The sequence below is a fragment of the Crocodylus porosus genome, unplaced genomic scaffold (genome assembly GCF_001723895.1).
Source record: "Crocodylus porosus isolate Cpor-Errol unplaced genomic scaffold, CroPor_comp1, whole genome shotgun sequence".
Classification (NCBI taxonomy): Eukaryota; Metazoa; Chordata; order Crocodylia; family Crocodylidae; genus Crocodylus; species Crocodylus porosus.
Window position 1 is genome coordinate 22,412,931 of NW_017728931.1, and position 22,490 is coordinate 22,435,420.

Below are 22,490 nucleotides of genomic sequence, written 5' to 3' on the forward strand. Positions count from 1 at the left end.
GGTGCCCAGAACTGGATGCAGTACTCCAGCTGCGGCCTGACCAGTGCTGCATAGAGGGGGAGTATCACCTCCTTCGACCTGCTTGAGATGCATCTGTGGATGCATGACAAGGTATGGCTGGTCTTCCTGGCTGCATCCCCACACTGCCGGCCCATGTTCATCTTGGAGTCAATGACGACTCCAAGATCCTTTTCCACCTCTGCACTGACAAGAAGGGAGTTCCCCTGCCCCAATCAAACAGGCCCCATCCCCGACCTGCTCTCCCAGTCCCGTCAATGGCTGCCCCATGCAGCCCCAGAGTCCCAGCACAAAAAAAAAAAAGCCCTGCACTCCCCAGCTCCTCCCAGGTGGGGGATGGGGGTGGGCAATCCCAGCTGCCCCACCCCTGTGAACACAGGCACCAGCCACACAGCTCCCTACTGCCCCTGAAGGACCCTCCCACCCACTCCCTTCCCCTACTGGAGGGGCAGGTGCCTCCCCTGTCTTGCTGCAGCCCCTGTGCCCAGCCCCCTCCTCCCCCAACCAACTCACACACCCATTATCTCCACACATCCATGCCATACACAGGTGCCAGGAAAAACTTCATTACTGAGCAGAGCAAAATCCCACACATTTGTTCATATTTTAAAAAAAACACCCAGAGAGATGGGAGAACCCAAAAAGAGGTCATGCCCAAGAAAACCTGGACAAATGGCAACCTTAACACATACACGTAAAAGTACTATTAGTATTTATCTAGCATAGCTGCTATGGTCAGCATAATACTGTACATATTCCATTGAAGAGGAGCAGCACACATCACTATCAGAGGATACAGACAAATTCAGGAGTATCTGATTTTATACCATGACAGCTTGACCTCTATTAAGCTCTATCCTGCTGTTACTTATCAGATATGTGGAATGGCTTATAGAAAATTCAACCAACTTGAAATTACAGAAGACAAACAGAAAGCTGTCTGTTAAACAGGATTTCATGCACAATATGTTATTTTTATCATTCTCAGTTTTGTAAAAGCAAATGGAATTCATCCTCCAAGTTTCTTTCATAATGGTTATCCTCCATATTACAATTCTGGTCACATGCTGTGAAAGTCATTCATATACAGAACCACAAGGTACTTACATCTGACCTGAAACCTTCCAAGTAGGACTTCTGGCAGGAATAGACATCCCTGCACAGGGATACAATTTAAGCTCAAATAGTTACCACATAGTTGCTTAGTCTCTGATGAGCCGCTCTGAGCTGTCATTTTTTTTTTTTTAAATGCACAAGATGCCAGAAAAAAATGCTATTTACTTACTACACTCATATAATGCAGCATTCGACCATCTACCTTCCCTTCATCAAACTGAGTTTTATACTGGGGAAGTCCAATATCATCCAACCACCCTACAAAACAAACATATTATTATGCCAAACCATCTCTGGACTAAGGGCAGTCATGTAGCTAATCAACACTCTCCGTGTTATTTTTTACTCTCAGGTGTTCACAAAGCTCCCAAGTTCCCTTCTGTTCTAAGCTCCCAGCCATTGTCTTGGGATACTAATATTTTAGGATGGAATAAAATCTTACTGGTGACCCAGTGATAATCCAGTTTTCCATGACTGTTTTCTTCTTCAGACCCGAGTGCCTGAAGAGCAAGCTGAAGTTTTTTTCGATGGAGTGGATGCTTTATCCCGAGTTCCTGCAAAGATAAAGAATCATCAACCCCTTAATTGCCAATTTAATTGCATAATGATTTGCTGAGAATCAAAACAGTAAAAATAGCTAGAAAACATTTTACCATTTCAAAAATAAATAAACTAACAAACAAACAAACGAATCAGTACTTCAATCCTAACAATAAAAGACAAAAGCTTGTCCTCGGATACGTAACAAACACACGTATCAGAGGACAGAATTTGGTCTTAAATCTGTATCTACATTTAGAAACCGAAATCCGTAACGAAGTACCTAAAAGAGCATAGTCTAATGTTTGCAGAGTACCCATTATGCCTTTGGATGTCAACAGAAAGCCAGTGCCCAGCCCTTCTGAAAACCAGGCCACTTATTTAGGATTTAGTGCATTTTGATACTTTAATTTAGTTCCAGTAATCTTACACGGTATAAGGAAATCATGCTAAATCATACTAAATTATAATAGTCAACTTAATATTTTAAGGTTCAATGCATTTAATTGCCTACCTTGCATTTAGGCAAAGAAAACTGTGAAAATTAACTAGTTTATAGCTCTAACGTGCTCTGAAAAACAAAGTGTTCTATAGGTGTTATTTATCAAATGTATTAAATCATTAAAAAAAAATAAGTGCTTCCCAATGCCTGATGGTAGCCATGCCCAGTTCTACTGCAAGTACAGCTGTCACAGGACCTTTGCAAATATAGGATTTACACTGACACCTGAAACAGAATGCTTCATTGACACTGTAAGGTCCACACCAACGCTTTCTAATCTCAGTTTAGTATAACTAGTGGGCTAATTCAACATTTTACATCTCCTGAGGTGTCGGCTGACACCAGGCTTGCTTTTCTTGTTTGTTGACAACCAAAATTATTAACCATTCAACACAGCTTCATTTTGGACCAAAATAAACTCTAACAAATAACAAGGTCCTCCCCCCACTCCACTACAGAGTTTAAAACCTGAGGCACAGTTAACTTCATAACTATAATTATACACACTGAGAATCTGATTCTAGGGCATTGCACTTACGCTGTCATTCTCACCTGGGCTGAGCGAAGACAAATTGCTACCAAATCATCGTAACTGCCTTACACAGTTATTTATAACAGGCTAGCCAAAACCATAATCTCTATTTTAACAAGTGATTTAAATGTCTGGTATGAAAAACAGGTTTATGTGCCAACAGACTACTGCAGTTAGACCACACATTTAAATACCCTCAAGGGCACCTTTTTTTAACTTGCCATCAAATATTAATAATAAATCAGGAATGTAAAGCTGATTTGTTTCATTTTATATCGCCGTCTTTTAATTTTTGCACTGAATAACCCTAATTTAGATACACAAATGAAAAGCTTACTTTCACTTCAATATAAATATTTCTTTTAACTTCTTACCTTTTCCAGGTCTTGCTGAGAAGCTTGCAAGAGGGTTTGCCCGGAGAGTATCCACTGTTTGCCATTATTTATGTATGAACCCAAACCCTGGTCCTGAAGCCAGCTGCAAACTTTCTCCTTTGTCCATTTAGCAAATGGCATATCCAGGTCACTAAAGCAGAGGACAACCGTTTTTCAAATGTTATTAGAAAAATAAAATATAACAAATTCAATGGGGTTTCAGAGCTATAGCCATAGCTGGGAGAGTCTGCATCTGTGCTTTTTTTTTTGCATTTTTTTTTGTCTTGTAAGCCCTTTGGGCCACGGACTATTTATTACATACGTTCATTACTTGCCACACCTACCAAAATGGGACCCTAAGATTGGCCAATCCATAGGCCCAATGACAACCATGCTGCAGAAGCAGCCTCATGCTCCAGGATGGCTTAATCTTTAAAATATTACTAAAATATTTTGTATATCATAATAGTAGCTTCACAATCCCCACAGATATTCCAGTGTACTAGAAGATAAGGAAAGGGAACCATATCAAGCTTTGGTTTAATGACAATGAATGAAGCATTGCTCAAAATGCATGTGGGCTGACACTCGTGAACAGTTCCCTTTGTCTCTCTCCCTGAAGGCATGTACATCAAACTTCCACTACTAAGGTTACCCTCAGGCACAGGCACACAGCATACCCACATGAACTTCACTGCTGGGGCCACACTTAAATTCCTAGCCCCGCTCTCCAAAAGGGTAATAACATCCTTAGAATCTCGGTATGCCTACTGACTACCAATATGACTGCTGTTGTAACAAAAGATTTGCCTGGTGAGAATCCTCTTAACAGCGGTAAAACACATGCCTTTCTATAAAGGCAAACCAAAATAGGGTGACACTGCTCATTTGGGTTCAGCACAGCATAGTTCATCTTACTTGTGAGACTGTCCAAGGTCTCGAGACCAGCCCAGTCTTGGTCCAGCTGTCGCTCTTGTCCCTCCTCTTTTGAACTCTGTCTCAGATATATCCTCTGGGTTAAATGTGGTAGACTGACTTCTTCTGAGTCTAAACAAAGGAGGGAAAGCACTATTTAACACTGCATCACACATGATAACAGCGAAACCAATTCCTCTATTATTGCAACCACAGAGTATACTGACAAACTGTGAACTAACCCACAATACATTTTTCACCGTTTTGCCTGCACACTGGTCACACTACACTATAGCTACTAGACTGGGGAGGGTCGGGGGGGGAGGGGGAAGGTGCAGAAAGGATGAGTGAGAACCAGAAAGCACTAAAAACATGCTAAGCCTTGGGGAGATTCTATGAGAAGGAGTTCACTAGTTGCTACACTGAGACCAGCAGCTTATTTCACTCAGCAGCTTTCAAATGGCAACCACTTTGCCCATATCCAGCTTGAGCTGGGTTTCTGGTGTCTGTGTCCTACTGACAGTCCCCCTAGTGATGCAGCTATCAAGAATGATCACCTCTCATAGTTTACTTACTTTCCAAATAATTTCTTGATTCCTCTGACCTTCTTTTTGGAGTCAGGTGAAGGTGGAGACAGTTGCACACTATCGGTTTCTTTTGGCTGAGGGGACAAACCAGCCAGATCCAAGTGATCTGCAGATCCCTTCTCTGTTTCAGCTATTAGAAAACAAATGCCAGTAACACTTCACCTTTGCAGTACTTTCCCTGCATTATGCTCTATGAACACACCGCTGAATCCAACTCTCGCCAGAATTGAAGTGAACAATCAATTTAAAAGTAGAGGGGGTCCAAAAGAGACAAAACCTAAAAACACGTTCCTGTCTACTGGTGATGTGTAGGGGGTGCACGTGGGTGCATGTGTACCCCCTGAGATTGGCCGCGCATCCCCTGGAAGTGCCAGGTGCGAAACTGGAAGTGTTGGCAGAGGTGTACTTCTGGTTTCGCCGCTGGTGGTTCCGCACTTGGTGATCAGCTGCTGGGGGACCCCCCTGGTCAGCAATCTGGTGCTCCCCCCCAGACATGGGAGGCACCAGTTGCCCATGTTCCTGTCTACACCTTGCATTTGCAAACTGGCAATACACAAAATGTATACTTTATGTTCTTTAATCACCTGTTCAAGAATTGTTACTATAGCCATTTTGCTTATAGCTATGCTGAGGCACAGGAAGCTCTGCAGCAGGTCAACAGCATGGCAGAGTAAGCTCCAGGATGCCCTAAGCACTACAGAAGTCTTTCTTACCGATGTCCCTTCGTCACAAAATGCAGTATCTCATTAGATGTCCATCTAGTAAATTCTAACCACCAACTCCTTCCATCTCAAGAATGTTACTGGGAAAAGGCGGCATTTATTCTTCTGCACATAATGGAACATTCTGCTCTTTTTACAAGCATGCACCACAATCTTTTGGGCTTTGTTCAGACTAAAAACCATTGTTTCTTTCTTAAGTGTCACAGGATGAATGTATCCAGTATCTTTCCTGGCTTAGGGATTACTACTCAATCCATGATTATCATGTTAGGTCTTTAAAAATAAAAAGATTCTCTTAAGACTTCACAGCCAGTCAGGGCAAACAGAAAGGCTGCTGTCTTGAGAATGTAGTTGACACAACTATAAAAATGAAGAAAACAAACAAACAAAAAAAAGACAGTTTTAAAAGACACATAACTGAAGAATCTAACATTCTACTTAAGCAGAGATGCACTAGCAAATGCCAGATAGCTACAGGCAAAGAAAATCAGCAGGAGTTTGTTTACCATCACGTATTTGCTAAAAGGAAGCTTACAACAAAAGAGCAAGTAACAAGCATAAACCTACTGCGTGAGTTTGACTAGGCGAAACAGCCATGACTGAAATGCAGCCAAATGGAGACCCATAGTGTAGCTTGTAGATCCTGTCCTTACCTTTCACTTAGGTGTGAACCTACAGGCCCCATTTTTTTTTAAATAAATTCTTTTTAAATAGACCTTTTCAAAGGAAGTGGGAGTGCGAGCATAGTTTTCAAGTTCTGGGCTGCCATTTGGGGACTCCACTGTTTTTTTTTCTTTGTGGGTTGTCATTTATTGATAGCCACCCTGAGGCTCTCTGGAGAGGGTGGGATATAAATATCTCACCACTAGCAAGACAATACAGCAGGTTCAAATTACTTGGGTCAAACTGGAGTACGTTATGCAAGTATCTGTGCCCTTACACTTCAGAGTTAATGATGAAGGTGGCTGCACTGGCTCCAATTAATGAAAGTCAGACATAGTCCCATGATTCCTAAAAATTAGCCAGCATGACACGTGGCTGGGCAAAGTTTAGATGCCTCAGCCAAAGGTATATCCTTTGTTTTTGTGTGTGTTTTCTGAGCACTTTGAGCTTTACTGAAAGCCAGATAGGATAGCCTGTTGCTGGAGGACAGTGCTACTTTGTGAGCAATTTTTAAAGAAATGGCCTGAGAAAAGAACTTGTACATTTCAACAGTATTCTTGATAGTGACTATCAAGACAATGATGAATGAATTTGCAGGGATTTTATGTTTCTAGAATGAGTGCTCCTTGCATTTGTTCTTCAAGCATTGACACTACACTTTGGAATAGAAGCTTTATGGAAGTGACATTATAGACACCAATGGGGTCAAGACAGGGATGAGAAACCCCACTAGACTTTAGAATAGATGTCTTATGGAAGTGACATTACGGATGGAAATGGGGTTGAGACAGGGAAGAGAGACCACTTCTCCTGTCATCTGCTAGAGTCGCATCTACTTTCAATTACTCCAACTGGTGTCAGGTAACGTGTACATACATGAAGGCAGAATGCTGCATTCCATTTCAGTTGCTCTGCCCCAATCATCAGCACAGTCAGTATTTGAGCACCTTCCAGAAGGGCGTTTAATGACCTGATTAGACTGATCAGTCTCCCTTTCTTTCTGCAAAAACTCTCTTACGTTTATTACATTCATTTCTTCCTTAATTATTTCAGCAAGAAAGAAAAACTATGTATCCTTCTCCACAGTGCTTGTTAGCTTAAGGAAAATCTGGCCAGTATTTTCAAGATTCCAGCTGCATTTCAGACTCTCCAAACTGGATGACAAGACAGATACATTGACCTTAATAACCATGAAGTTACTACAACAGTCAGTAGAATGTACGGCTATACCTCTGTAAATATAGGTAAACTTAAACCACTATCTTTCATTCCCTAACTTCTTGTTTGGGTCAATGGGTATACTCATGTTCAGAGGCAAGTTAATCTTTTACTGTAACATCTGATTAGTAGTAATCATGGAACAGTGCAGCAGACTTTTAGTAGTGGGCAGACGTTACATGAAAAAAGATTCTTTCAGTGATGGATATTGTTTCTAGCTCTGCTTTATGAGTGCATGGTCAAAACCAGCTGTTAGCAGCAATCACTATGCAGCAATTGTACAGGCAGACATGCAATACTACTATACCTAAGGTAGGTGCGCTTGCACTTCGACTGCGATCTTCAGATATCCAAATAATGCACATAACCACAAGCAGCACAATGGGAGAGAACACGCAGAGTGACAAAGTAAAACACATATCAAAACTCACATTACAAAAAATACAAGACAAGGGGAGAGCATTATGATAGACACATGCATCACACATGGCACTGAATCCACAGAGATTAGCATCACCAATGCATTCCCCACCACCACTACCACCGCCAAAAATTAACACAGCGAAGTTATATTGAAGAAGGGTGAAAACATCCAGATGATTCCAGTCTTCGTACAAAGAATAATATACTGCATCTCTATTAATAATACATTGTGGTTGTTCCCCACAAAACACCAGTGAGGGAGGTAAATATCATGACATCAGTTATATGGATAGATCCAATGAAACACGAACAAAATAAGGGACTTTCCTCAATTCATACAGTAAACACAAGACCAGAAACCCCATCACTGTCTTCTGCTGGAACCATGAGACCCCACTGCTTTCAGCTTGCAAGGCTTATTTAACAATTGCATTTTTTTGTTCCATTGCAGAGATCAGACAAGGAAGTGATTACAATTAGAGATGAGACAGTTTGGTCTAATCATCCAAATGGACTCTAAATCTGTTCCAGGCAGACCAATACATTTCTATATTATATGGGGGAGAAAGAAAAATATGGCTGTGGATCGATGAATCATTGAAAACAGAGCTGAAAGGGACATCAAGGGTTCATGTAATACAACTCCATTACTTGATGCTGGATCATAACTGTCACTGCTGCTGTAACACAAGTTTTGCCTGGTGAGAGTCTTCCTAACACAGCAGTAAAACACATGCCTATCTATGAAGGCAAACCAAAATAGGGTGACACTGCTCATTTGGGTTCAGCACAGCATAGTTCATCTTCCTTGTGAAACTGCCCAAGGTCTCAAGACCAGTCCAGTCTTGGTCCATCTGTCTCTATTGTCCCTCCTCTTTTGAGCAACATCTTTGATAGTTTCTAAGTGCAGGTTAGACAATGATGGAGACACCACAACCCAGTTCTCTCCCCCTGATAATTTGCTCCAGTGGATAATCTCCAATGAGCAAAGGTCTGGTATGACCTCTGTGTAATAAAAGCAAATGTCTATTCTGCTCCAAATGGTGACAATTAAAACTCAGTTAAGCTGAAGGATGAAGATACTCTCCCCTTCTCAAGGTGAAATGAAACTTCTAAGTGGGTAGATGCTTTTCAGATGCAGAAATTTTGCTGGTGTTTTTATTAAAAGGATAGAAAGACTGCTCTTGGACAGGTGCTACTGCAGGTATGTCTCTATAGACATCTTTACAGCTGTTCCAGTGTGGGAGGGTGAATGGGCGCTTTAATTAGAGCCGCTCTTGGGAGCCACTAATTAAAGCACCCGCAACATCTCATGTATTCAGCACCCCCGCCTCCATTTTGAAGCACAGGGTGCTTTAACTAAAGCTCACTTGACAAGCTAAAGCACCCCCCACTGCCGTTTTGAAGCATGGGGACACTGAATACATGTGATGCTGAGACTTTTGTTGGAGGGTGCTAATTAGCACTCTCCAGCAGACTATTAATCAAGCCTGCTCCAACACACTGTAATTAGAATGCATTGGAGCAGGCACTGGGCATGTGGATAGGTGTCCTAAGCTGCCTAAGTTCTCCTTGCAATATGTCCATGGTATTACTGGTTTCATTTCAATATGGAAGTATTATCAAGTTACAGAAACAAATGGAAATTTCAAGAAGGGTATCCTGCCTCTAAAAGTAGAATGTCAGATGGGCTCTTGATATTCCATTCTGACAGTCAATCCAGTCCCAATCATTAATATTCAAACAATCTATAAACATACATTAAAATATAGTGTGCATGTGTATGCAAGGTAGATGTATTACTCTCTCTACTCAAACATCTAAGAGCCTCATGAACTCTAAGATAAAGGTAAAACAGGACAAAAAAGATGCAGGTTGATTTTTGCATTTTTGTAATGTAAACTAACACTTGGAATCAGCACTTTCCAGTACAGCAGAAAGGTTAGGACCCGCTGGTCTGAGACGGTAATACCTGCGCCTGCACTGCTGTGGTGTGGCCACTGGTTTCTGCATTATTTGAAATGCATTTCTACTTGGAAAAATATCTTTGAGTCAGACTGTGGTTGGCCCACTAGCATTTGCAATGGCTAATCTTTCTAATCAGGAAAAAATACCCTGGAAAGGTGCTCAGGTGTATGGTACCTACCCAAATTGGGGGCGCTTGCTGTCCTCTTGTTATTTTTTATCTTGAAAAAGCCTCGGCCAAATGAAGATCTGGCTTTACGTGTGCCAAAACTGTCCTCCTCTCCGATGCTACCTTGAGTTGGGGATTTTGGAGGGAGGTTTCCAAATTTACCACCTTCTGCTGGAGCTTTATTCTGAACAGACAGGGAAAGAAGTCTTCAGGACTCAGCATTAGTGCTCCAAAAAAGAACATCGAATGCTGAAAAGCCATGTGGCAGCTTTTCCACTGTGAGAATAGGGCAGTGGGATAAAATATAGAAAAAGATATTCAGTTGAATATGATCAGGACTTAGAACAATTTAGACTGCCCTTTCAAGAGTAAAATGCATCCGCTACAAAGTTTCTGGGGTAATAAAGGCGGCACCTTAAGATATGGTAATACACAAAAACATCTTCACACAGGCTTGAGATTCCAAGCTCTCTCGTCCCCTTTTAACTTTCAGTTTCTATGAATGCTTGTAGAAACACTGAGAAGCAAGAAATGAGAAAGTCTTTCTGTTTTGATACTTGTGTCTTGTGTACTTCCTGGACCATCACGACTACAACACCACTCCAGCTCTACCTGATATTTTTTAAAATGTAAAGAACACTAATCAGGACATTAGCTTTTCTGTTTTCTGAGTTTTTAGTCATATGCTATTTTAACTTCGTTCTCTCTAGCCATCTGACTGATGACTGAGGTGAATCCATCTCAAACACAGACAATTCCTTTTTTACTAATAGGACATATTCATCATCAAAAAGTAGCACCTATGATGCTTTCCTCATTAGAGAATAGTGAATAGCTGCCACATGTTAGCTATCACTGCATAGTAATTGTTCACAAATGCTGACTCCTTAATAGCACCCACTGTAAAAAAATTAGCAACTTTACTGCAATACTTTGAACCTGGAAGGTTTCTAAGATACAACATTCAAAATACAAAGCTACCAACAAAATTGGAGGGCCAGCTTTGCCAATATTTTAAAAGCAGGAGCTCTTGGAGAAAAACAGTAATTAGCAGGTAACTTTAATCATTCTCAGGCAGACAGAAAGAACAGGACACATGTGAAGAGACAAAAAGAAGTGGGAGAAAAAAAAACCTCACAAAACAAATGGAGAAGAAGATAAGATAGTCTTTGAATCACACTCCACCATCTTATTTGCAGGTCTGCTCCTCCCTCTTACAAACTCTGACACTGAATGGTTAACGAAGCTAAGCTACTGAAAAAAAACACACATTCCACCTTCTGCATGACTTTATGTAGACGCACACAAATTACCTCTTCTGGCTCCTGCACAGGTTCTTTGTCCTGTTTGGGAAAGATTGAGGAAAGTTTAAAACCTTAGTTACAACAGGCATCTCTAATTCATTACAGTTACAAATAGCTGAATTCTAAGCAAAACAAAACCAACAAACAAAAAACACCTCTCAGGCACAGTATATCTTACCAATCAATCAACTCCCTTCTTTATTTCCCCCCTCACCCTTGTACACACACATCATTCCCCATGGGCTTCATAATATAGTTCTTATTTGGGACTGAAATGCAACAATAACTTATGAGATATTTTCCCTTTTTGCTGCTCTGTCAAACAGCATTACCAGAACAATTTTATCTAATCTTGGGGAGGTGAGTAGAGCGTAACTCTAATCTGACCCACCCATCTAGTTTCAGTTACAAAAGATAAATATTTTTCACTGTCCATCACTGGGACACTTCTAAGCTCTTGTAAGGGAGACCTTTTTCAGGTTAAATGAGAGTTTAGTCTGCAGGACTGTTCTGCCTTTGGCTTCTTTGTTGCAGTGGAGCTTTGGTTGACTTGCACCTGTCTTCCCTAAGTAGAAGAGTGGAACTAGCCTTCATGAGGAGCCCACTGCAGGAGTTTTTAGGCAAACTGTTCATAGCCTGTTTGCAGAGGAAGTTTCTTTACTTGACAAGGAAATTTGGCTGAGACTGTTTATTTTCAAAATGATATAATTAGTCACATGAACTCTCTTGAGTGCAGCAAGCGGTAGAGTGGCGTGAGCTGACTCAGAGCAGGAATGTGGCAGAGCGGAAGCCATGTAGATAAAAATATCCACTCCTCTGCTCTTTGGGTTGTGTGCCCAATGAAACAGGGGCTCAAACATTACTTTTCAGTCTCAAGCTCAGTGATTCTCAACTAGGATGCCAGGTGCCACCAGATCCTTTAAGGGGTGCTATGGCAACTATCCCCTGTGAGAGGAGGTAAGCACTAGCCTCTCCACATGCCTGGCACCGTGCCTGCCCCAACACTCCAGCACTATGTCCCTCCCACCAGCTTCAGGAACATGGGGGGAGAAAGAAAATGAGTTGTGCTGAAAAGTGAAGCCCCTAACCCTGATAACACCTGTGCTGCCCACACTTATGCTCCAGGAGGTGTGTTCTGCTGTGGGTAGGTGGGCAGGCAAATGTGGGCCTGCACTTTTTCAGCCTGGCTCTTGGAGCTGATGGGAGGGTCCAGCATTCAAGTCCCTGGAGAAGTAGCTACAGTGGCAGGGGTCGTACTCTCCCGCTCTGGTACAGACTGGGGGGCAAGGAGGCAAAAGACAGAGAAAAGAGCAGGGCATGGAAGAGTCACATCACTGCTGCCCTCACATGGCACCAGCTTCTGCACCAGTGGACACTATCACCCCCTTTAATCCCCTTCAGGGACAACTGCCTCCCACAGAGGTTTAACAGGCTCTTCAATATGCCCCATCAAGCAGCCCCTGCCAGCACCGAGTATCACGCACAACCCTTTACTGCAGAGGTGGGCAATTATTTTGGGTGGAGGGCTGCTTAGCAAGTTTTAGCAAGTTGTCGAGGGCCACATGGGTAACCCCACCCCTTGACAGGTGCCCCACCCCCTGGACCATCTTGGGACTGGAAGTCCTGCCCCTGACCTCTGACCCTTGCCACCAGAAGTCCCTCCCCTTGCCCCTGGAAGTACTCCTTGGGAGAAGAGGGTTTGCCATCTTAGAACCAGGAATAAAAAATTATGTACTAAAAATCAAATACCCATAATATTATATTTTAATTCAATTAAAAATATATTTTTGTCTTGATACCTGTGTGTTTGTGATTTATATGTAGAAAAGATTGCATAATAGCTCAAAATGTAGTCTTATTCTTGTATACTGTGTGGGGTGTGCAGTGGTGTTGCGGGGTATGGTTGGATGTGGGGTTTGTGGGGAGGTGTGTCTGTGTCTGTGTGTTGGCTCCTGCTGCCAGGGAAGGGCCTGTCAGGCTTGGAGGGCAGTGCCTGGAGTCACAGGGGGTGGCATGAGTCAGTGGGGATGTGGCCCAGGATGCGGAAAGCCCAAGGAGGTGGTACAGAACTTGCACCGTGCACCTGAGGCTTGAAGCAGCAGAGGCCTGCCTGCCCCCACCACGGGTGGCCCAGGGGTTAACACCACCCTGGGGGGATGGCCCAGTCCCCGCCCCACCCCCCAACAGGGGCCCAATGGCCTTGTCAGCAGCTCACCCCCCTATCCCCAAGACAGGCAGGGAGGCTGCTCCAGGAGCTGAAGCCACAGCTCCTTTTTGCCTCTGAAAGCTCCTGCAGCCTCCCCAAGCTTCCCATGCCCTGGGCCAGGACCCTGCCAGGTCATGCCACCCCCAGCAGCTTCGGGAGATGACCCGTGCTGCCCCCAGGGCCAGCCAGGAGCTTCCCCAGGGCCCCTGGGCTCCTCGCAGCTGCAGGAACTTCTGGAGCAGAAAAACAGTCGCAGCTCTGTTTCTGCTCCTTTCACAGCCTCCCCACCCATCCTGGGGCTGGGGAGAGCGAACTGCTGCTGGGCCCCTGTAGGGCAGGGGACCCAGGCCTTCCTTCCAGAGTGGCAGCACCCACCAGAGCCTCCCTTTGTGGGGGCAGCCAGGCCATTGCTGCCCCAAGCCTCAAGCATGGGATGGAAATTCTACACTGCCTCCCCAGGCCATGTCCCTACCGGGTCATGCTGCCCTCAGAAGCCCCAGGCAGCCCCCATGCTACCCCCAGGGGGGTTGGGAGACAGTGACAGCCAGGCGGTGCCCCGGAGCCAGTGCCAATGGGGCCCAGAGCAGGGTGGCAGAAGCCCAGGGCGCAGCTGCCTGGGTTCTACAGAGCCCGGCTGGAATACCCCAGCAGGGAGTGAGGGGAGCCACCGCGCTCTGAGCCCCACCAGTGCTGGCTCCCGCATGCTGTGTCGCTCCCAGCCCCCCACCCCGTGGCCAGACGGGGACCAGCGTGCTCCCCCCCACCTCTTACCTGAGCTTCCTGCCCCGGCACAGGCAAGAACAGCCTCATGGTCCCTCCAGCTGGGGAGGCCAGACAAGGCGGGCCCTGCTCTTCCAGGAGCCTGCTGTGGCTTCCCTCCTGTCACTTTTGACAGGAGTCAGAGGCAAATTAATATTAATTTTTAAAAAATTTCTAGGGGCCCCACAAGCCAAACAGAATGGCATGACAGGCTGGATGCAGTCCATGGGCTGTATTTTGCCTTAACTGATCTGATAACTTGGGTGAAAACAACAGATTGCCTTGTTTCCATTAGGCTTTTCCTGTGGGTTTTTTCAAGTTAAGAACATTCCTTCTCATCTAGTGAAGACACAGCTTGGGTGGGCAGGAGATTGTCTCTTGTAAATTCTCACTACACAAAAAAGACAGATGCCTAAATAATCCAGGACAGATTTTCTCCTTCACTAATATGCAGAGGATTTTACAACTGCGACAGAGCAGTACCAATGGCATTATACCATCTCAGGGATTTTTCCCATCCCCTAGGTATTCTCAGCCAGATTTTAGTCCTGAGGCACTCAAAAGGACCACAAAGAGTAACAAGAAAAGCTGGTCTCCAATCTCAAGGGGAAACACAATAAAAACAAAACCAACCACTTGTGATGTCTCTTTCTTCAAACTGTCCAGACTGCTGGATTTCTGCAGGGCTGAAGTTCTAAAACAACATAAGACATTAAAATGTTGCGTCACCTGCTATGAACTATGCTTCAACACTGAGTGTATTTTAAAGTAAAAGCCTACATAGTTTGTTACAATATCATTTAAAATGGTCAAAGCAAAGTTGAGGCAATCACTGCATTGCTCAAAACTCCTGTACTTCAGTTAGGCACTGCAATGAGATAGATCTTTCATGTCATAATCGCTGTGTTTGAATGAAAGAGGAAGAGCCAATATTGTACTGACAGGATACTTAGCTCCCAAATTCTTTGCTTCTCAGTTTAAATAATATTTAAAAAATGTTAACTGAAATGGGTTTACATGAACCAAACTGGGTTTGCATGCATAATTTGCTGTTTTCATTGTTTAATCTTCCTATGTGTATCCAGCAAAAATGCCTGTTTTGTATATAGATTTCATGAATGCCATATACCAGGACATTAAACATTCTCCCAAGCTGAAATAATACTTTAAAATATATGTATTTGTAAAGCATAAAAACAACTATTTTAAAAGAAGGGAAAAGTTACCTATTTTGGGACTGTATCAAAAACAGAGGGGCTGGAAAAAGCCAACCTACTTCAGGATTAGAGTCAAAAAGGAAAATGCATATACCAATTTAAGACCACATTAAACATTTGAAAAACACTGAACTAGGATTCGACTTAATTTTAGCATCCTTGCCAATAAATATTACCTAATTGCAGTTTAAAAAAATGTAGGCCAAGTCATGTATGTGTATTAGCATATACTATTGATATTTAGCAGTATAGGTCATAAAGAAGTAGAGTAGAGTTGAAAGGGACCTCCAGAGATCATCTAGTCCAACCTCCTGACTGAGGCAGAATCTTCCCTATCCAAACCATCCCATCCAACCATAATCTAAATTCTACATAATACTACCCTCAACCCTGACACCCATAGGTAAAATGGGGAAACCACAGCAGCCAATGCCCTGCTTCTATAAAATGTTGTCAGTATGCACTCAAGAGGTTCCAGGTAGAGGACCATGCTCCCTCACCCTCACTACAGAGGAAGGCAAAAATCCCCACAGCCTATACCAATCTGACCATGGGTTAAAATTCCTTCCTGTCCCCAAATACGGTAATTGGTCTGACCCCGAGCAGAAGGACAAGAACTTCTAGCTAGGAACCTCTGGCTTCACTCCTAGTAGAAGAATCAGCACACCCCAGTTGAAGTCCCCAACCTTAGCTGTAGCAAATACCCCACGCTTCTGGGGAGGTTTAAAAATCACCCTGACATGTATATCAGAAAAAGGGGCAAAGGGGGAGAACAGGAGCAACCTGTGAAGCCAAAAGCATGGGAAATACCCATGGTAGAAAATAAGCATAGCTATGCCTAGATCATCCCTGATCAGGGGCTGTCCAACCTCTTCTTGAACAGGCAAGTCTATTCCACTGTCTCACAGCAAAGAAGTTTTTCCAGATATCCAATCTAAATTTACTTTGCTGCAAATTCAGACTATTAATCTGTGTCCTCCTCTCTGCAGCAAGAAAGGAAAGGTGCTTTACCTCTTCTTTATGGCAGCCCTTCAAATATTTGAAGACTGCTATCATGTCCCCTCTTAAACACCTTTCCCACAAGATGAACCTTTTCCACATGCATAGCTCTTTCAGCCTCTCACACAACTTGCCTTCCAAGTCCTTAACCATCTTTGTTGCCTGCCTCTGGACCCACTCAAACTTCTCCATGTCCTTTTTAAGATATGGAGCCCAGAAATGCACACAGTAATTCAGATGAGGCCTAACCAGTGTTGAGTAGAGAGGCACTATCACCTCCTGTGTCTTACCCCTAATGTTTCTATTGATGCATTCCAAGGAATGCCCGAGGACAGACCCCTATGGACTCCACTCAAAACCTTCTGCCATTCTGACATGGACCCATGAATAATTACCCTTTGCTTGCAGCTATTGAGCCAGTTATCAATACACTTTGTAGTAGTTTTATTCAGTCCACATTTCTCCAATTTGTTTATGAAACAGTCATGTGGGACCTGGACAAAAGCTTTGCTGAAGTCCACATACACTATATCCACAGCATTGCCTTCATCAACCCAAACAGTTACTTTGTCAAAGAAGGAGATCAGGTGTGTTTGACGTGACTTGTTTTTCATAAATCCATGCTGCCTGCTTCCAGTCAACCCTTCTTCCCGCAGGTGACCTTGTTTAGGACATGCCCCAGTAACTTCCCAGGTATTGAGGTGAGGCTAACCTGCCTGTAGTTCCCCAGGTCCTCCCTTACTGCCTTTTTTAAAGAGGAGCACCATGTTGGCCCTTTTCCAGTCCTTTAGTATCTGTCCTGTCACCCACACCTTCACAAAAATCATTGCCAAGGGCTCTGAGATTTCCTTAGCCAGTTCCTTCAGGACCTAGGGATGAAGCTCATCTGGCTCTGCTGACTTGAATTCATTCAGACCCAACAAAAGCTCTCTCACCATCTCTTTTGTTATCTCCTCTCTCAGCTTGCCCCCTTTCTTATCCAAATAATCCCTGTTAGGTATTGGCAGCTGAACTTTTTTTGTGAAGACTGAGGCAAAGTAGCTGTTGAGTAGCTCTGCCTGCTTTGTATTCTGATTGAGGAGTTCCCCCTGACTTGTTAATGGAGAATTCATAGCTTCCTTGGTCCTTCTTTCCTGGACAACTTACTTATAGAACCTCTTCTTGTTGTCGTTAGCCTCCTTTGTGCCAGGTGCAGTTTGTTCTTTATATTTGCTTTCCTAATTTTGTCCCTGTAGGTTCTTGCTATTCCCTGGTATGTGTCCCAGGTGATCTGCCTGTTCTTCCATTGCCTGTATGTTTTCTTTTGTATTTCAAGCATTTTAGAAGCTGCTTGTGCAGTGACATTGGTCTCTTGCCATTCTTCTTGTGCTTTCATTGTGCTAGGGAAGATTTTCTTGTTGGACTTCCAATACTGTGCCCCGTAGAAGCTCCCAGCCCTCCTATCATGCCTGTTAACTCCCTGATTTGGATGAACTCCACCTTCTTGAAATCTAGCATCCTAATTTTGCTGACCTCATGCTTTCGCCATTGCAGAAATCTAGTGTATTGTGATAGTTTCCTCCCAAGTTACCCAGCTCCTTCACATCTTCCACCAGTTCTTCCCTGTTGGTCAGGACAAGATCCAAGACAGATGATCCCCTAATTGTATTCTCCACTTTCTGGAAGAGAAAATTATCCTCCAGAGGTTAGGAACCAGCATGACATTTTGTTTTACTGCACTGTTTTTCCAGCAGATACCATCCCATAGCTTTTGGATAGATTTGTCACCTGCTTGAAGAGTACCTCATCCACCTCCTCTTCCTGATTAGGTGGCCTGTAATAAATCCCCACCATTATATTGCGGACACATTTTTCACCTTTCAACTTCACCCAAATGCATTCTGTTTTGCCATCTTCCTCCTCCTGAACCAAGGAACAAGTGTATGTGTTTTTGACATACAAGACAATACCACCACCCTTCCTCCCAACCCCGTCCTTCCATAACAGTGTTACCCTCAAGGCTCCCATTCCAGTCATAAGAGCTATCCCACCAGGTCTTAGTGATACCAATCAGACTGTAGTTCTTTTCACAAGCTGCAGCTTCCAACTCCACTCATTGTCAAAGAAGCCAAATCCTTCATCACCAATCGGCTCCTTTAATCTTACTCTTTTCGTTGCACACCGCCGCACTGCTGATTGGCAGAGGGCCCCCCACTGCTTGCTGCTGATCAGCCAGGAGGCAAAAATGCCATAGTTTTTTCTCCCACTGGCTGGAAGGCAAAAAGCTATGCCTCATGACCCCTCCTCCAGTCACCAATCAGTAGCGCACAGCAGGGCCATCAAGGCTCCTTCACCAATCAGCAGTGGGAGAGCACATGGCAGAAAGAGCAAAATTAAAGGAGCCGCTGCAAGCGCAGCTCCACTGTGATTTAGGTAGTTCCGTACCTATGCTGTAAGGATTTAGAGAGGGAAGGAAAAAATACACCACACCACAAGAACCTGCACTCCAAGCACCTGCACCAGGGCCCTTGCCCCCCCCAACACCCACACACACACACACAGTCTCCTGCTCCTTGGCTCCCTCCAACAGCAAACTCCCTAGGCAAACTCCTTCTCTGTTTGCTGTCCTCTGTTTCCCCCACAATTTGCTAGGGGCTACCTTTTTATAAGGCTGCCTATCCTAGCTCCATCCCTCAGTTACCTAAACCAGCTCCACCCAGAGCAAGCCCTATCACTTAGTCATTCCAAAAGGGGGAAGAAAATAGCAAAGAGAAAGAAGGAAAGAAAGAAAGAAAAGAAAAAAAAAAAGAAATCATACACCACAGGGGGCGGAAAAACCCCAAACACACACCAGACACTAGGCAAACACTCTAGCAGCAAACAGCTACCCTAAGTCACTAGCACAGAGAAAAGTCTCTTCAAGGAAGTCCTATACCAGAGTTGCTTATCCCAGAGCCACTGCTCTCTGCTTACTGCTCAGCTTACTAGCCTATAGATACATCCTCTATGAGACTTACGCTTCTATGTGTGGCAGAAAGGAAAAGGCTAGCACATGTTAGTAGAAAGAACACTTAAAATTATTATAGGAAACTGAACTGAAAAGACCACAACAGTAAATCAAAATAGTTTAAAATGAATTATCTTAATTAGAATTATTGCACACATTTCCACACAATCTTTAAAAACACTTCAAAGGTCTGGCAGAAATGCGTCTCAGGAGCAGGATCTCATTAAATGATATAGTACTTACATTTGACTATCACACAATGGTGCTTCAACAGAGGAACTTGGTATTCTCCCTTCACTGAAAAACAAGACAGTAGAAGTATAAGATATCTAAGAATCTCATTAATACATCCTTCCTGATGCAGACATACTACCTTCTTATCTAGTCTCCAGTCACAGTATTTGACTTTAAAAATAAAGAAAATACAAAAATCTCACCCAATGCTCTTGTTATTGATAGCTGTCCTGTCTGAGACTAGTTTCAAAAGAAACCTGTTTCACAATATCAAATCTCAAACAAATCCATTTCTCAGATTTCTTAGCACTGACTCATCACTTTCCTGGTGGTTTAGCTCTGGTCCTGTTCCAGCCACAGCTTACAGCACAGAGCTGGCTGCCATGATGGCAATCGCACTGGTGTTGTCAGCTGCTGCTGCAGTACAGTAGTGGCAATTTGCGTTCCCCACCCCTGCTCCAAAAAAGCAACACCCAGGGTGTCCCCTTTGGTTACACTGCTATCAGCTGACTACTTACACTTTGGTAACACCTTGCTGTAAATTTCAAAAGCTATGGAAAAATCTACACTTACTGCAAATTTGCCTCAATGCAAATGATGCTGTTGTGTCTATAACTAAGGTGTTTATATGAAGTCCAAACAATTCTCCAAAGCAGGGGCTGTCAACCAGGGGTATGCGTACCCTCAGGGGTACATAGAAATGTCTTCAGGGGGACACGCCAGGGCATGGCAGTGTCTCCCTCACCTCTTACCTGAGGGAAGGCTGTGCCAGGCACTGCTGGCCCCATGCAGTACACCACAGCGCCTCTCAACCCCCACCCCAGCTTGCTCTCTTGATTGGCTGCCAAGGTTTCAATGGTGGGGGAGGAGGGGTAAGTGTGTTTCTATGCAGGAGCAGGGCCAGGAGGTGTGGGGGGTGCAAGGGCAGCATCGTCCCTCTGTGGGCCACACAAACACTGCCTGGCTCAACCAGGAGGCAGGGTCACCACCACCACCACCACCCTGCACCGCTTTCCCACGGCTGGTTGCACATGCGGCTCCACAGACTGCTGACAGGCGATGTGCAATTGTCTGGGCCTGAGGCCCATCAGCAGCTTGCAGAGCCTCACGTGCAACCAGCTGTGGGAAAGTGGGGTGCAGGGGCAATGGCAGTGGGTGGCAACAGTGGCTGCCACATGCAAGCAACCCCCACCCAGAATCCAGCCATCGCCACCAGAAGGGGTACACTTGCTAAAAAGGTTGAAAACTCCTAGCCCACAGCAGAAGATTCTCCACTGCATTAGATCACCTTTCTGCTCATTCCATCCATGTCAACGTCTTTTTTTCTTGCAACACACTGAGGTCACATTGTTGGTGCTTCATGAACAACAAAGAAATACTTTTTAGATTTTAAAACCAACAAAACCCATTGCATTTGGAAAGCAAACAATTTGGCCCCGTTCACGTTCCAATATATCCTTGCTAGTTTCCTGAAACTGACTTAACTTTCCAATTGTCCACGTGTCGCTAACAAACTCAACTTTAATTAACACTCCAGTGGTATTTTTTGGATACATATGCCACTTAGAAACAGAAGTGGCCATACCTTGTTTCACTTCTAATTCCTGGGTTCAGCTGTGCTTTTACTTTTTCTGCACCTGCTTTGGAGCTTTTTGGTGTTGATGAAAAAGAAGGGATTGAGACCTGCAAGATGCTGGTGTGGACCTGAAGGGAATTCTAAAGGAAGAAAGAATAGATTGTTACATTGCTATGGGTTAAAACTATATAACTACTAAATGAAAGTAAGAATAAAATAGAAACAGATGTATGAAATACTGTATCTCCAGGGTGTAACAAACCAATATATTCCCATATCAACTTAATTTGAATGCTTGTAAAATAGGCCAGGTAGCACTGGAGATTAAGGACTTGCATCACTATAATCAGCATTTAGACCTTCACAAGCAAGAAATGGATACATAATATATAGTCCAACACCCATGTAATGTATTTGAATTCAGTCCAGAATTACAGCAGAAAAAATTAAAAAACCTAAAATAATTCTAATCAGATGGGGGGAAATAACTAATTCTTATATAGTTGGCAGCATTCCCACAAAATATGTACTCTCCACAAAAAACAGTGGAAGATTTAAGGAAACTTCCCAAAACCCAGAAGGCTCACCAAAATGCAGTCTTGGCTTGTATAATACAACACCACCAGTAGTAACCTTTTCAAGTAGTGATATACTGAGAGAAAAAGACAGATACCTCTTCAAGGAAGCTCATACTATACTCTTCACAACCTGGAGAACCAATTACCGGAGTAAGAGACAGGCTCTTTTCTGGATCAATTAAATTCTGTGCATCCAATAAAACTGCTGAAACAGATCCTGAATTCACAAACTCTTCATATTCACCTTCTTTGCCTAATAGAAGAAAAAGGGAAATCCTGTGGGCTTTACTGCTGCACACAAGATAGGGTCTGTTTTAATGAAAAGCAAAGCATGATTCTTGTTTATGGACTGAGGGTAGGTCCCTGGAGGATGGTAATGGTGATGGAAAAAAAGTGTAAGAGTAGGGTGAGTTGCTTCTTTAATCTTTTCCTGCCAGAAATCGTGACTTCCCAACACAGTTTTAAAAAAACCCTACTCTAATGAAAACAATCGCAACAGCACTTAACAGCAGACATTCTAATTTCAGCAGTACCAAGTATCAATGACCCTTAGGTATCTATATGATTGTTGCAGTTGGGGTGCCAATATCTAATAAGATGATTAAATTCTCATACTATGAGCCACACCCTTTAATGGTATAACATGGGATAAGCTCCACTGACTTTAGCTGAACTACATCAGCTTTCACTACCTGAGGATATAGCTTTGTAAAATCCCTGTTTTGTAGAATGTGATACCAGTAATATTACACAGAACTTTGGCACACTTGAGATTCAACCAGAACTTTTTATTTATTTAATCCAACAGATGAATTTTAACTCATTGTTTTAAATGAATATCCTAAAATCATGTGGGTAGTGGATTCCAGACCAGACAAATTATTTCA

The 22,490-nt window shown here is 43.5% G+C and overlaps 1 protein-coding gene across 8 annotated transcripts in view; it reads right to left on the minus strand.

Annotated features, from left to right (window-relative positions):
- The window catches only part of PPFIBP1 (PPFIA binding protein 1), a 146,076-nt gene that overhangs the window by 18,695 nt on the left and 104,891 nt on the right, over window positions 1–22,490 (minus strand). For 5 of the 8 annotated variants that reach the window (XM_019544372.1, XM_019544371.1, XM_019544370.1 and 2 more), the window contains 11 exons: window positions 21,699–21,856; window positions 21,035–21,165; window positions 14,647–14,707; window positions 11,058–11,087; window positions 9,757–9,928; window positions 7,495–7,527; window positions 4,573–4,714; window positions 4,001–4,129; window positions 3,083–3,233; window positions 1,577–1,688; window positions 1,304–1,392 (listed from right to left, as the gene is read on the minus strand). In XM_019544372.1, coding sequence (XP_019399917.1) covers window positions 1,304–1,392; window positions 1,577–1,688; window positions 3,083–3,233; window positions 4,001–4,129; window positions 4,573–4,714; window positions 7,495–7,527; window positions 9,757–9,928; window positions 11,058–11,087; window positions 14,647–14,707; window positions 21,035–21,165; window positions 21,699–21,856 — 1,208 coding nt within the window. The remainder of the gene's footprint in view (window positions 1–1,303; window positions 1,393–1,576; window positions 1,689–3,082; window positions 3,234–4,000; window positions 4,130–4,572; window positions 4,715–7,494; window positions 7,528–9,756; window positions 9,929–11,057; window positions 11,088–14,646; window positions 14,708–21,034; window positions 21,166–21,698; window positions 21,857–22,490) is intronic. The other 3 variants (XM_019544373.1, XM_019544374.1, XM_019544369.1) reach the window with 1 other exon arrangement.